At 41.1% G+C, this 14,143-nt stretch overlaps 1 protein-coding gene across 1 annotated transcript in view; it reads left to right on the forward strand.

Moving 5' to 3' along the window:
- Positions 1–14,143, forward strand: part of CFAP47 (cilia and flagella associated protein 47) — a 680,893-nt gene that overhangs the window by 146,348 nt on the left and 520,402 nt on the right. Inside the window, exons 31-33 of the mRNA XM_050936444.1 lie at positions 2,708–2,801; positions 5,334–5,474; positions 9,923–10,118. Coding sequence (XP_050792401.1) covers positions 2,708–2,801; positions 5,334–5,474; positions 9,923–10,118 — 431 coding nt within the window. The remainder of the gene's footprint in view (positions 1–2,707; positions 2,802–5,333; positions 5,475–9,922; positions 10,119–14,143) is intronic.

Here is a 14,143-nt window from a genome sequence, read left to right on the forward strand (position 1 = left end):
TATGTGGTTACACTTAACCTATTTTGAAAGCTGTTCATAAGATATATTTTTACAGTGCACTAACTGCAAAATGTATAACAGATGGAATTATCCCTAAAAGGGCATAAATACTGACTAACTGGGTGTTAAGACAGTTGGGAAGTTGCAATGGAACAAGAAGCCTTGGCAATAACTTAAGATAAGGGGTAGTACATTCCAGGAAGAGGAAATAGATAAGGACCAGAATGAGACATAAGGGCCACAAGGGTATAGTTGTCCCTAAATCATAGGGGAAGTGAAACCATTAGCAGAGTGCACACAGGCTGTCAGAAACTACAGGGAAGGTCTTTCACAGCTGTTGGTAGTTTTAGGCCTCTGTGTATGTGCTGTTTTTACTTACTGTTTGATTAATAAATCCAATCAAACCTGACTTGTTGGGGGTCTGGTATTATTAAACAAAAGAGAAAATCAAGAGGCCATAACTCATTAAATATGTAATAGCAATTAAAATAGTTGATTATTGACAAATTACTGGTCATTAATTATTGATTATCAACACAATCAGTAAAGGACTATTGAAGCCTGCAAAAGCCTTATGGCAAAGTGAGCAGGTGGACAGTATTTGGTCCTGATTATTGAATATGAAAAGTTCTATGGTATCAAAGGTCACCACTTCTGCTCAGGGTTGGTGGTGCAGTCCAGTGTCTCTTTCAGCTGCCTTTTTCCTCCCATGGACAGAGGAACTATTGTATATGTATCCCCTCCCATCCCCCTCTTCCCTGATGTATTTTGGAAGTTCAGGTGGAGAAGGCCAGAGTAACCTTTGTAGCCAAACTCTGGTCAAGACAGATGTGGCTCAGGGACTTCCATGACCTCTCTATAGTGCAGCTGATCACTCTACCCCTTGTTTCTGAACCCCTGGCTTGGAACCAGGGTCTTAACCTTGCATCTGAGCATGAGTTCACTCCACCAGATGTGTGGATGCTCCTTGGTTAACACTGGTGGAGAGATTATGTTTGTGAGACCTCCAGAAGGTGCTCTTTAGTAACAGGGAAGATTCCAGTAGGGATAACTATCTCTCTGAATGGACAAGGTTTGCAAATTGAGCATGACAACACCAGCTGTTCCCCGTGAATTCTGGGGACCAAGAGATTTTTGATTACTTGTTGCAATAGAAGCACTCTGCTCTTTCGTTGGGCTTGTTATGGGTTCATTTGGTGGCTATTTCAGCTATCCATCCACCAACTAGACTATCCTCACTTTTTTCACACCTTTGGCAAAGAGGTTCCTGCAAGTCCTCTCGAGGCTCTATATCTGCCAGTCAGGGATCCAGGCCTATCATGGGACCTTAATCTGGTCCTCTCAAAACTGATGGAGACTCCCTTTGAGTGTATTGTTATATGCTCCCTGCCCTATCTTTTCAGGTATGCTGCCTTTCTCTTGTCATTCACATCGACCAGGAGAATTGGGGAACTGTAAGCATTAATAGCAGAGTCACCCTATACTGTCATCTGCAAGGACAGAGTATCCATGAGGACACCTGCCAGATTTCTTTTTAAGATGGTGTCCAAATTCCATGTCATTGAGGTCCTCTACCTACCTGTGTTCTTCTCAATGCCTCATGCTGGGAGAGCAGAATAAAAGTTAAACATGCTGGAGTTGTGCAGAGCTAGATTGTTCTGCTTTGACAGGATGAGATCCTTCAGGAAGTCTCCCAGGCTGTTCCTGTCTTACATAGAGACATTCAAAAGGCAGGCTGTGACTACACAAATGCTATAGAACTGGATTGTCCAATGGGTCAAGACTAGGGGAGGCAGGTGTCAGGCAGTGTGATGGTCCACTCCACCATGGCTCAGTCTACCCCAGTAGCCTCGCTAGCAAAACTGCTAATCCAGGACATTTGCAATGCAGAAATTTGGTCATTCATACAGATGTTTATGAAGCACTATGCATTATTGGTGCAAGCATCCAGGGATGATGCTACATTTGTAAGGTCTATGCTGCCGTCCGTACTCACAAACACTCCTCATATCCACCTCCATTGTGGGCTGGGAGTCACCAACTGTGGAATATGTATACAGAGTAGCATCGGGAGAAGAAATAGAGGTTTACATTTACAGTAACTGATGGTCTTTGAGATCTGTAGGCCTCATACATATTCCACAACCCAACAAGGAGGCTCCACTGTTTATGTTCTCACTGGAATGCACAAAGAGAGGAAGGGCCTGTACACTGCCCTAGTGGATATTGCTGACCAGAAAGTTGTCTGATGTGTGCCCAGTGGATGTGCACTCACCAGCTGTGGAGTATGTATATGGACTGTACATCTTGAAGAACATCTGTAAAAGTAACCTCCTTTCATAGGAATTAAAAAACGGTTATGCAAAGCCTATTGGCAAAAAGACTTCTAAGGCTCTTTGGCCATTTTTCCAGAAACAGGCTTTCTCAAAACTAGCAATCCTTGTTGGGTCTCAATCCCACCTCTGATTTATTACTCTAATCAATTGCAGTAGTAAATGATCGTTCAGAATCTGAATATCTGATTTGTGTGTTCAGTCGCATACTTGGTCAGATGTCTGCATTCTGTTGTTTGTGCCCTAAGTTGATTGTAGCTATTGGTTTTCACCTACAGTTAGATAGCCTGTACAAAACTGTGGGTGTGAAATTGGGGGCTGTCTTTAAAAATGATCTTTCCTGTCTACTTATTTTTGTTTTTGTATTATTTCAGAAGCCAAGGAGCATGCCTTCCTCATGTTATGCCTGAATTTCTGCTTGAACCTGATGAGTATAAGAAATGGATTGGATTGCAAATCGCATTGAAGGTAATTGTTCTAAAATAGCCTATATACTTGGTCCTTTATTCTGCAAAGACTTTTGTATATGCTTAACTTTTTGCACTGGGAGCAGTCCCACTGAAATGAATGAGATTATTTGCAATGTGTAAAATTAAGCATATGCATAAACCCCTTAGTAGGATCAGAGCTGTAGTTTGGTATTTAGTGCAATCAGTCCCACACACACGTAGGAGGTGGAACTGTGTTTTTCTAAAAACTGCTTGGATGTTTTTTTAAACATTTCCTTTGTAAAAAAATAGGAACATAGTAATTCTCATACTGGATCAGACCAGTAGTCCTTCTAGTCTCTCATCCTGTTACTCATAGTGAGCAGTTCGCAGTGTTTGAGAGAAATTTGCAAGAAACCGTGCAATAGACAGTTATAGGAGGATCTACGCTTAGGAAACGTTTTCTTCTGGTTCCCAGTAATTAAAGGTAAACTTAAGACATGAAACACAAGGGTTATGTCTCTTCCAAAACTTATGTTTTTCAAAATTTACAGTTATAATTCTGGATATTCTTGTTAATCAGTCTAACCTCCTTTTGTATCCTCCTAAGCTCTTTTCCGCTGTGTTCCAATGAGTTCCACAGGCTACTTGTTGCAGTTGTGTGAAGAAGTGTGTCCTTTTATTAAGTTTTAATTTGCCACCTTAGTTTTAGATATAACTCTTGCCAATCAGTGGGTTGGAAGACCTGATTGATCTGGAAAATTTTGCTAACCTCATGATGCCATCATCCTAATATTTTTGTAAAGAACATAGCCATGAAAACTCTTAAAACTGGAGACTTCAATAAAGGTTGACAGTCAAAACTTGAGTGGTGTGTTGTAGGGAAGAGCAGTAGAACAAAGTGAGTAAAATTTACTGAGCAAAAGAGTGGGAAATCTGTCAAACAAGAACACAGGGAAACAGCGGAAGCTATGACTTGTACAGTATAGACCAAATGCAAGTTACACTTTTGGCTAGGCAAATGCTGAGAGCAATTACTTTGTAGAAGTACAGGAGTGATGGAAAAGAGGGGCTTGTTAAGTAATTCAGCCCATTGCCTGCTGATGCAAGATTGTAGCTTGCAGTTTGTGTGCACATTTAACGTTTTGTCCCACTTAGATTTAAATATCCCAAGCAAGCTTCTTCCACTTCCTTTGAGAACTCACAACAGCCTAAAAAATCTCAATGTCAGGAAGTGTTTTCTGGTATTTCATCTAAATTTTCTTTTTCTTAATTTTATTTCATTGATCCTAGTTAAATTTCTGTGTGGTAAAATCCCTAGCTAATTTGCTTCCTGACTTCATCTTTCCACCTTTCTAAACAGGGGTCAGAAACAGCCACTACATAACCATATGCCATTCAGGCACCTCTCTGAAACTGTTGTCTTGCTCTCCAGATGTCAGCATTAATTTAAAAACAATAAGTCTCTAGATATTATTGTTGCAAAGGAAATTTCAAAAATATGAACAAAGTTTAATGATGCGGCGATGAATCTGCCGAGAGCCTGGAACAATGGCCCTGAGAGGTGTGAGCTGCCCCATTCATCTCAGTGAGGTGATTACTCAGATACCGAATAATGAAAACTTAAATGTTAGCATTGTTGGCTATTTGATCCGTCATGTAGAAAGGAGAGAGAGGATCACAGATCCACACAATTTACTGAGTGTGATGTTTCATTTTTGCACCTCAAATACCAGATTGAGAGAGAGTACTTCCCCTTCCTCCCACCCCTGTCCAAAAGCAAATAAATCCAAGGAACCCAGCAGAGCTCATGGCTATATTTAAATCCTATTGAGGGGGTGTCAAGCTCAAGTAGCCTAGGGAGCCAAGTGGCAATACAATATTTTTGAACATCTGCACAATCTACTGGGAGCAGTATCTTGTTTTGGCTATTCATATATTGATGGAGCCTATTTTGTAGGTAGAATTTTTGGAAGGGAACCATAATTCTTTTTTCCCCAATTTGACCCTTGCTTCAGATATGTTGTAGTAGACTATTATCTCTGTATCTTAGTATACAAGTATGTATCAAGTAGCATACATATTAAATGTTTCTGTTCTTTCCCCATAAGTCACTCTCTCATTCCCTAATACTTTTGTAGTTTTTTTCCAGACTAAGTCCAGTTTTGTCACTCACTCTCTTTCTGATACCTAGGACTGAATTTGGCATTCCAAGGAGAACTGCACAAGAAACATGCAAGCAGAGCTCATTTACGCATCCATCCATCCCAGTTTATGGTGTGATGCCTGGGTATTTTCAGTCCAAACTTGTAGTCACTCTTTTTGCTGCTATATTCAAAATTAAACAGACAATAAGTATATGAAAAACACCGTTATATACTTTAGCAAATTTCTAATATACTGCATGGACTGCTTTTTTTTTAATCCACTAAATATGTAATTCTATTAGAAAAAGCAATTGTTTACCTGATGCACTTTTTAAAGCCAGTAGTGGCTGTTGCTCATGGTTATCATACCCTATAGATGTCGTAGTTTAAGATAAAATATAAATCTCATTGTCCTTTATCTGAAGGTTCAGATGACTGACCTGCAAAAAGCTAACATGAAGAACTCTGAAATTTTTAACAATAAGAGTCTGTTTGTTTTGGATGACAATGTATTTGAGACCATGAGCAAACGTGTATGGACCGATGTGCTACTCCAGGTATACAAGGTACATTGCAGACATTGTAATATCTTATAGTACTAAGCTTTTAAATGATCTTTGCAAATATTACAGGAAGATTTCAAACAAGGTGAGATTGAACAGAATAATTCTTTCCTTCAACTACCCCATATGTTTTAACAAGTAGCAAAAGAATTCATCTGCTTAGCTAAGATATATTTTTTCAGTTTTTTATAATTTGTAAATTACATGGTTCGTAGCTGAAATTTATGCTCGTATTTCTTGACATGGAATTGATTTCCTGGATATACATGTATAATTCCAAAGGACAGTAATGAAGTTCAGGCATGTTCTGAGGAAAAGGTGGACCCTAAACTGTGAAGATTAATTTAACCAGATGACAATATGAGAGCAAGAAGCTGCAAGGGTGTTAAAGGGAAAAAAAACATGGTGTAGTTAAATACCACTCTCTTCAGTAACTAACAGAAAAAGGAATGATTATATTTATCAACATTTACATCTTATTCAGATTCACAACTAAAAAAAATACTATTTAGTTTTTTACTGGTGCTGTGACTTAAATATTTTAGGTTGTACTCCCATAATATTGAAACATAGATATGCCAGAAAAAATAATAGGAATCTGTTGCACCAAAAATATGTTCTTCTTTGACATACTCTTCTTTTTTTTTTTAATGTGGTGGTGTTCAGAATTTTATTTTTGGAGTGCATTTCAGTTTTAACACACTCACTACTGCTTATAGAAATGAAAAATAACATCTCTGCTCCTAGATAATCACGAAAAATATACACTGACTATCTAATTCATTTTGTATTAACTGGTAACAGTCTATGAAACATAATACTTTAAAAATGTTTTTATAACCATTTATAGTTACACTGATCTAGGATCATTAAAAGCAGATAAGCCAAGCATATGTCTGGACACATGACCCTGTGCATGAACATGCCAAAACACTATCTTTAGAGTAAGGCATGCACACACCACTTGTTTCATTTTATTTTTTTTGCCAGTTTTGGATCTGGAAATGCTGACATATTAGGAGGTTCAAGATTTCTTTTCTTTTAGGTTATGTCTATAAAGATACTTGCAAAAAAAAGTGTTCTTAACATGGGTGAGCTAACATGGATTAAAATAGAAGTGCAAATGTGGCAACTTGGCTTTTAACTTGATTAACAGCTGGAGTTAAAGTTTGCACTGCTAATCCAAGTTGCTATGTCTTCACTGATATTTTAACTCAAGTTAGCTAACCAGAGTTAAGAACATCCTTTTTTTTGCGGTATAGAAATATCCTTAGGGACAGTGGTTTTGGAGTACAATTAGTTGTTAATGCAACTGAATATGGTTGCTAACAGACTTAAATGCAGTGGGGGGACTTAAACGTGTAAATATTACCCTCTCTGCTTGCAAAATAGGAGTCTGTTTATAATGTGGGCATTAGTTAAAAGTAATGTATACTTCAACAGATTATATAGTTAGGGTCCTACTAATGTGCAAAAGCTACCAAATTCACAGCTGTGAAAAATGTATCATGGATCATGAAATCCAATCTGCTATGTGAAATCTGGCATGCAGCCAGGGGCTCCTACCCTGTGCAGGTCACCAGTGCTCATGCCAACTGGGGATGAGGAAGGACAAGACTTCCTCTTCCCCTGCAGGGGCTGCTCCCGGGGTGGATCAGACCCACCTCCAGGATCTCCCCCGGTTTCAGGAAGCTTGGTAGCTGACATTGTTAAATCCTCCACCCCACTGCATGGGGAGGCTGTGACTGGAGCTGTTAACCCTCCACCCACATGGGGAGGCTATGGCCTGGAGCTGTGAGCCCCCCTCTTGGGCTGGAGACTCACAGGAAAACCAGACATATGGTAACCATCCCCCATACTCCGCAACCTTCACTTTTGCACTGTCTGACGGTGGTCCTGGCTTTAGATTTGGGCGCTGGGCCAGCAGCCTTCCTCTCTGGCTGTCCAGCTCTGAAGGCAGCACCCCTGCCAGCAGCAGGGCAGAAGTAAGTGTGGCAGTCCCACAACCCCCCTACAGTAGCCTTGTGGCCTTCCCACCCTGACTGCCTTTTGGATAGAGACCCCACCATTACAACACTGTGAAATTTCAAACGTAAATATCTGAAAACGTGAAATTGACTAATTTTAAAACCCCCAGATGTGATACTGACCAAAATAGACTGAATTTGGTAGGGCCCTACAGATCATAAAATGCTTTGTTGATTTAAAATAGGTAGAGTGGTTGGAGTTGGTTGACTTACTACTCTTAAAAATTCTTTGTCTTGGATTCTGAAATGAAGAGTTCATGTTTTTGAAGAAATGTTCATCTAAAGTGTCTGTTAAAAATGAACAATCACTTGTGCATACTGTATCCGGGCATAAACAGCCCTGAAAGGCAGAGTTTATTTCCATTCTGATCAAATAAGATTAAAAAAAAGCTGCTTTTCCTGGAGGGTGCTGTGCTGTCAAGTATTCCTCCCTCAGTACTACATCTACAACTGAATGGATGGTGTTCTTGTCAGCCCTTTTACTCTCTGTCTAGGAGCTTGAAGAAAGCACACTGCATATCTAGAAGCACTTCAGTTTTCAGTCTTGAAGGGTTCCAAGTGTGTGATGCCATGTAAACACTACTCTTAAACATCAAGTACTCAGCATCCTTAGGATAATCAGTGATAAAATTAACACGTGCTTTGACATAGATATCTCTTCACATTTTTTTTTTTAACCTGGAGTGTCATGATTGATTTCTCTCATCAAAATTGGCAGCTAAAACAGTTATATACTGTTCTCCCTTTCAAGACCTTTTGAGGCTTCAGGTTCCTCCTGTGATGTTTGTTTCACTTAGGTACAGTCCATCATGGCTGTCCTCTATGCTTGTCATGCTTTCTATCACAGTTAGGCAGCCAAGAGTGTCTTCCTTATGAGTAAGCTGCAGCCTCTATACTTTAGGAACCTGGTGTGAGACCAGAGATATAAAGTTTAAACCACAGATCTTTTTATAAGTTATATGACAAGACTCCTCCTACAGACACTGCAGATCCTGACTGTCTGCTGATGTAAAAGACCCATACGGAACTTTTAGTGCACTGTAGCAGTGTCCACACAGGATGTTGTTACCGCGTACTGTAGATTCACACCTTGGCTTTCCATCCTATATAGACATATGTACCTCTGTTCCCCAACCGTAAGAGGGGAACAATAGTGCTTTTCTTCCTTACAGGGGTGTTTTGAAATAATACATTAAAGATTGTGAGGCTCTGAGATACTACGATGAGGGTGCTATACAAGTACCTTTATAACTAAGTGCAGGAAAAGGGCCTGTCACAGGGTCCACTCACTGGTAGGGCACCTCCTCCTGGCTGCTCTGGGGATTTGCTCCTTCCAGGTGCTTGTGCCCTCTTCTCGTGCTCTCTCCATCTGTTGTCTTCTCTCACCCTGCGGCCCCTTTTACACCAGGAGCTACAGCTTTCTCTTCATGACTTGGCCCTCTGGCCAGGTCACTATGCATGTTTCCCCCTTCTGAGATATCAAAGTCTGTTGGGGAAAACTGTCCTAGACATTCTGCTCTCCACTGCATGGAGTGTGTAACTTCTCAAGTGGCTGGTAGGGGAACCCAGGTCCACCCTCTTTTCGGGGTTCTAGCTCAGGGGCCGGCCCTCTCCTCAGCAGACAAGGACTGCACTATCCTATGCCTTGCTGCTTTTCCCCGGAGCCTTTCCTACCTCTCTCGCTCTTCCCCTTCTCTGGGGTTGCCACCCCAAGTTTCCTCCTCCCAAGGAGTAACTATAGGCTACCTAACTCTATAGCTCCAAACATACCTCCCTTCTCCCAGGGAGTGACTGCATACTACTTCCCTGCAGCCCCTGCTACGCTCAGCTTCTGGACTTTATACAGTCCCCTCCTGTTCCCATCCAGCTGAGCTTCCTCTAATTAATCCCTGCTCCCTGGCTCCTCCTCCAGGTACGGCCTGGGGAGTTAATTGGCCCATATGGCCACCTTAACCCCTTCATGCCTGATGTGAGGTGGACACCCCAGGGCCGGCTCTAGGTTTTTTGCTGTGCATTTGAGGATGGAAGGGAAGATTTAATATTATAATAATGTAATATAATATTTAATGTTATATTTGCATAATTTTAGGAGCACATTGAGTTGAATTCATACCCATGCTTTTATACATCATTTTTTTTTTTTAGTGTTTGAAGAGGTGGTTAAATTTCATGCTGTTCACTGTTTGTAAATGATATTCTTGAAAACAATAAAGAAACTTGTTTTTAAAAAGGTGGAGACTGGCAGCCCTGCCCCATTAATGCAATATGCCTTTATGTTAATTTAGAATCTACCAAATAGCTTCAAATCTGAAAGTTTTTCTGTGTTTGAAAAGTAATTAATTGTATTTTTGTGTTTTGTTCTTTCTACTTGGAATTGTAATTATACTTTTTAGTAAAAAGATGAAATACATTTTCTGATTTCAGGTGTTGGTCCTTGCACGTGTATCATCACTTACTACCAGTAATCTGTTGAGCTCAGAAAGCCCGCAAAGCATGCCAAGAATAAATGCTGAGCCTTTATCCAGTAATATATATTCTCCGTCTGAAAGACTCCTCCTTACCTGGCTGAATACACATTATGAGAAAACCAGAAAAATTGTGTGGAAAGACTGTCAAAAAGGTGAAGCAATACTTTGATAATTCTCCCCCCTTCCGCTAAGTACTTTTGCCCCAGTTTCTTTATATCTTAAGGATATTGTGACAGTTTGTCACTGAAAATACCATACTTTGAATATGCGTCCATAAATATTCTACTTATCGTGCACATACATTCCATTCACTCGAATGGAATCTTTAGCCAGCAGTACTCATTGGAACCACACATATGCCCTCGTGCTCCTCAACCTAGGGGAAAAAGAGCAGAGTGGGGAAGCCGTTTGCCTTTGGAACTGGTATATTTGTCATCAGATCACCCTCCTTATACTGATGGTCTTAAAGAAGCTCAGATGTGGAAGTTCTGATCATGGTAGCACCAATTTGTCCTAGGCAATCCTCTGATCTGATGAAATTTGTCAGTTCAACCACTGGGAACATTACCTCTGTTTCCAGATGTCATAGGTTTCACCCCCACTGTGAACTTTAGGGTACAGATGTGGGGACCTGCATGAGAACCCCTAAGCTTAATTTCCAGCTTAGATCTGGTTGCTGCCACCACCTAAATCGTTTAAAACAACTGTTTATGAGTCATTTGGGAAACTCTGTCTTCCCCCTGAAAATCTCTCCCACCCAAGTATTGTAAACCTTCCCTCGGTAACCCTGAGAGACTTCTCCACCAATTTCCTGGTGAACCCTGATCCAAACCTCTTTGATTTTTTCCTTGTTTTAAGATCCATCAGGTTCTTAGAAAGGAGACTTTTAATTAAGGAAAAGGTGTAAAAGAAATACATCTGAGAGATTAGCATACAAGCTACTCTCTCAGACAATAGATTCAAAACACAGAGGATGCTCCCCTGGGCAAAACCTTAGTTACACAAAAGAAAACCCAATTTGATTATCCCTCTAATGCAAAAAGAAAAAGTCACAAAAGGAAATAAACATAAGCTAATTCATTCCTTCTCTAATACTCACTACCCTGGGTGATTCCTTGGTCTTTTAACTCCGCACAGAACTTAATGGACTGACTGAACAAAGGACTCTTCCCTCCTTCCTGGGTGAAACATTTTGTCCCCCTATTGGTTCCTCTGGTTAGGTGTCAGCTAGGCTAGGTGAACTTCTTAACCCTTTACTGTCTGTTTATGACACCAGACATAATTTCTTTCAGTGTGTGTCAATGTGGATCCCACTCAGGGTATGCATGCATACGAGGCCAGGTTTTTGTTTTTTTTCAGTTAGCAATGTCTGCTGGAACCATGTTCGCAGTTTGTCTCCTCGTGCTCCTATAAAAGGGCATAAAGGGTGGAGTGGGCCTGCTTCCATGCCTTCTTACTGCCAGTGGCAGCAAGTCATAATCTAGCAGTGTACTACCACTGGCTAGAACCCTAACAAGCTTTTTCCTCAAAAAAGCCCCTCTGAAAGTCTTTAAAATTTCTTTCAGTGCTTAACTTGCATCCAAAATCCCCAAACTGGACTGAAATACATCAAAAGACCCCCCAAATCAATGTTCACCCTTCTCCTCCAATACAGAGCCCCTTGTACGACATGGAGGAATTCAGTACTGCAGATCATGACAGACAATATGTCAGCAATGTATTACATCAACAAGTAGGGTGGCATACGCTCATCCTGGTTATGTCAGGCAGCCATCAAACTCTGCGAATGGTGCCAACTGTATTCAGAAACCGTGCTGGCCCTTCACCTCCCAGGAATAAACAAGAATATGTCAGACTTATTAAGCAGGAACCTGGTATCCAACCTTATGCGGTCATTGAGACACCATGTTACACCCTATCTTCCAGGTGTGGTGGAACCTGGCGATAGACCATTTGAATTAGCAGAGACTGCCAAATGCAAGATGTTCTGTTCTAGGAGAGGCATGAACATGAAATCTCTAATGATGCATTTCTCCTCCTGTGGTCTAAGAGCCTCCTCTGTGCATTCCTTCTGGTTCTGCTGATTCCCCAAGATAATACAAATCAAATGTGACAGACACAGTGATCTTGATAACCCCATATTAGCTGAGACAGTTCTGGCTTTCAGACCTTCTCCGATTGTCCAGTGAACCTCCCATCTATCTCCCTGTCTGTATGGACCTTGGTTCTGAAACACTGCCTCTAGAACCCCACTTGCTACATCTGATGGCCTTAATGCTGACTGGATGAACAATATTAGCAGTGTTTAGGAAGGCCTCCTCCGTAGAAACCTGTGCTGCAAAATTTGAAATAATTTTCTATATAAGCAGCCCAGGACAATGTGGACCCAGTTGAGGCTCCAGTACCAAAAGTTCTAGACTACATATTATCTCTGAAGGAAAAAGGCCTAGCATTTAGTTTCCTGAAAGTCCATTTAGCTGCAATCTCTGCATATCATGCTCTGATTTTCACAATCACTCTTCTCACACTCCATAGTGATAAGATTTCTCAAGGACTTTTGTGTTCATGACTCACTGTCAGAGACCCAGCTTCTTCTTGAGATCTCAACATCCTCATCCTTCTGTGGCTCATGGAACCCCTATTTGAGCCTCTGTGGCTTATTTGAATGTACTGATCTCTGAAATTTGTAGGGCAGCTACTTGGGAATCAATATATACATTTTTAAAGGCATTATTCCCTTGTTGAGGCATCTAAGTCAGATGCCTGCTTTGGCAGAGCTGTCTTAATTATTTAAGTAAACTCTGAGCCCTGGCACTAGAATCGGGGGGGGGGGACTCACTTTTTAACAAAAGAAATGTAAGTGCAGAATTCGTGTCCCTGCAGATTCCCCCTGTCCTCCCCCGCAAATAATGGATTCTGCTGGGGAGATGCTGCAATTACACTTTTCACCCACTAGGGGCTACTGGCACCAGAAGAAAGGGAAGCTGGCTCACTGCCAGAGCAGCCAGCCTTGAAAAGGAAGGGGGCACTTTGGCTTTGGCCCTCCCAGTGCCCACTTCTATAAAGGTTCTGGCACACTTGTCTGAGCATCTGCCTCCAGGACTGCTTGTGAATCATTAGAAGTAAAATACGTATATTGTCAAACACTTGAAGACGAGGGAACAGTTACTTACCCTACAGTAACTGTGGTTCTTTGAGATGTGTTCTCCATATATAATCCCCAATCAACCCCCCTTTCTTGCTTCTACAGAATCTAATTAACACCTAGACTTCTTATTGGTGAAGGAACTGAGGAGTAGTTGATCTCCACTTTGCTCTTTATGCCCTCAGTTGTGGGGGGTGTGAGGGCACAGAATCCATCTCGGTGGACACTGCTGGCCCAAAGATTCTGATCTCCAGCACATAGGGTGCATTGCAAACCCGAAGCGGAATACTTCTGATCAACACATATCGAAGAACCACAATTGCAGTAGGGTAAGGAACTATTCTTTTTGCCTTCTGGCAATACTTTGTAGCTTAGTATCATAAATTTGTGTAAAAAATGAATTAGTACAATTTGTCTTCAATTCTAAAGCAGGATTAAACCATTTTTTAGTTTTAAAAGCTTTTTACAATAGGTTTAGAGATGGCACTCAAAAATCATGACAAGTTTAATTAGGTAATTGGATACTCAGAAATAAAATGTTTGTATTAAATCATAATGAGGCAGATGGCTCAGTAGGTTAATGTGCTCATTTGTGAAGACTTGGTTTTGGATTTGGCCATAGATAAGTGACAATGAGTTTCATGGTCTCTGTCTGGTTCCTTATAGACACTTGTATACTACAAAATCCCCTCACAATTTAACATAATTAGTATTTTTCTGCTTTCAGAGAAGTCTTAGACTGGAATAGCAAGAGTGGTGTGTGTGTGTGTGTGTGTGTGTGTATTGTGACAAAGTTCCTCCTCTACCTTGGTGGGTCCTGCGCTTATTGGCAGATTTGTTCACCTCAGTGATCTTCCCCTCTGGTGGAACCAACAGTCTGGGTCAACTCCTCCTTGTCTGATCAGGAGTTGCAAGGTTTGCGGGGAACCCAGACCCACCCTGTACTCCGGGTTCCAGCCCAGGGCCCTGTGGATCGCAGCTGTCTATAGTGCCTCCTGTAACAGCTGCATGACAGCTACAACTCCCTGGGCT

Source organism: Gopherus flavomarginatus, chromosome 1 (genome assembly GCF_025201925.1).
Source record: "Gopherus flavomarginatus isolate rGopFla2 chromosome 1, rGopFla2.mat.asm, whole genome shotgun sequence".
NCBI classification, from domain to species: domain Eukaryota; kingdom Metazoa; phylum Chordata; order Testudines; family Testudinidae; genus Gopherus; species Gopherus flavomarginatus.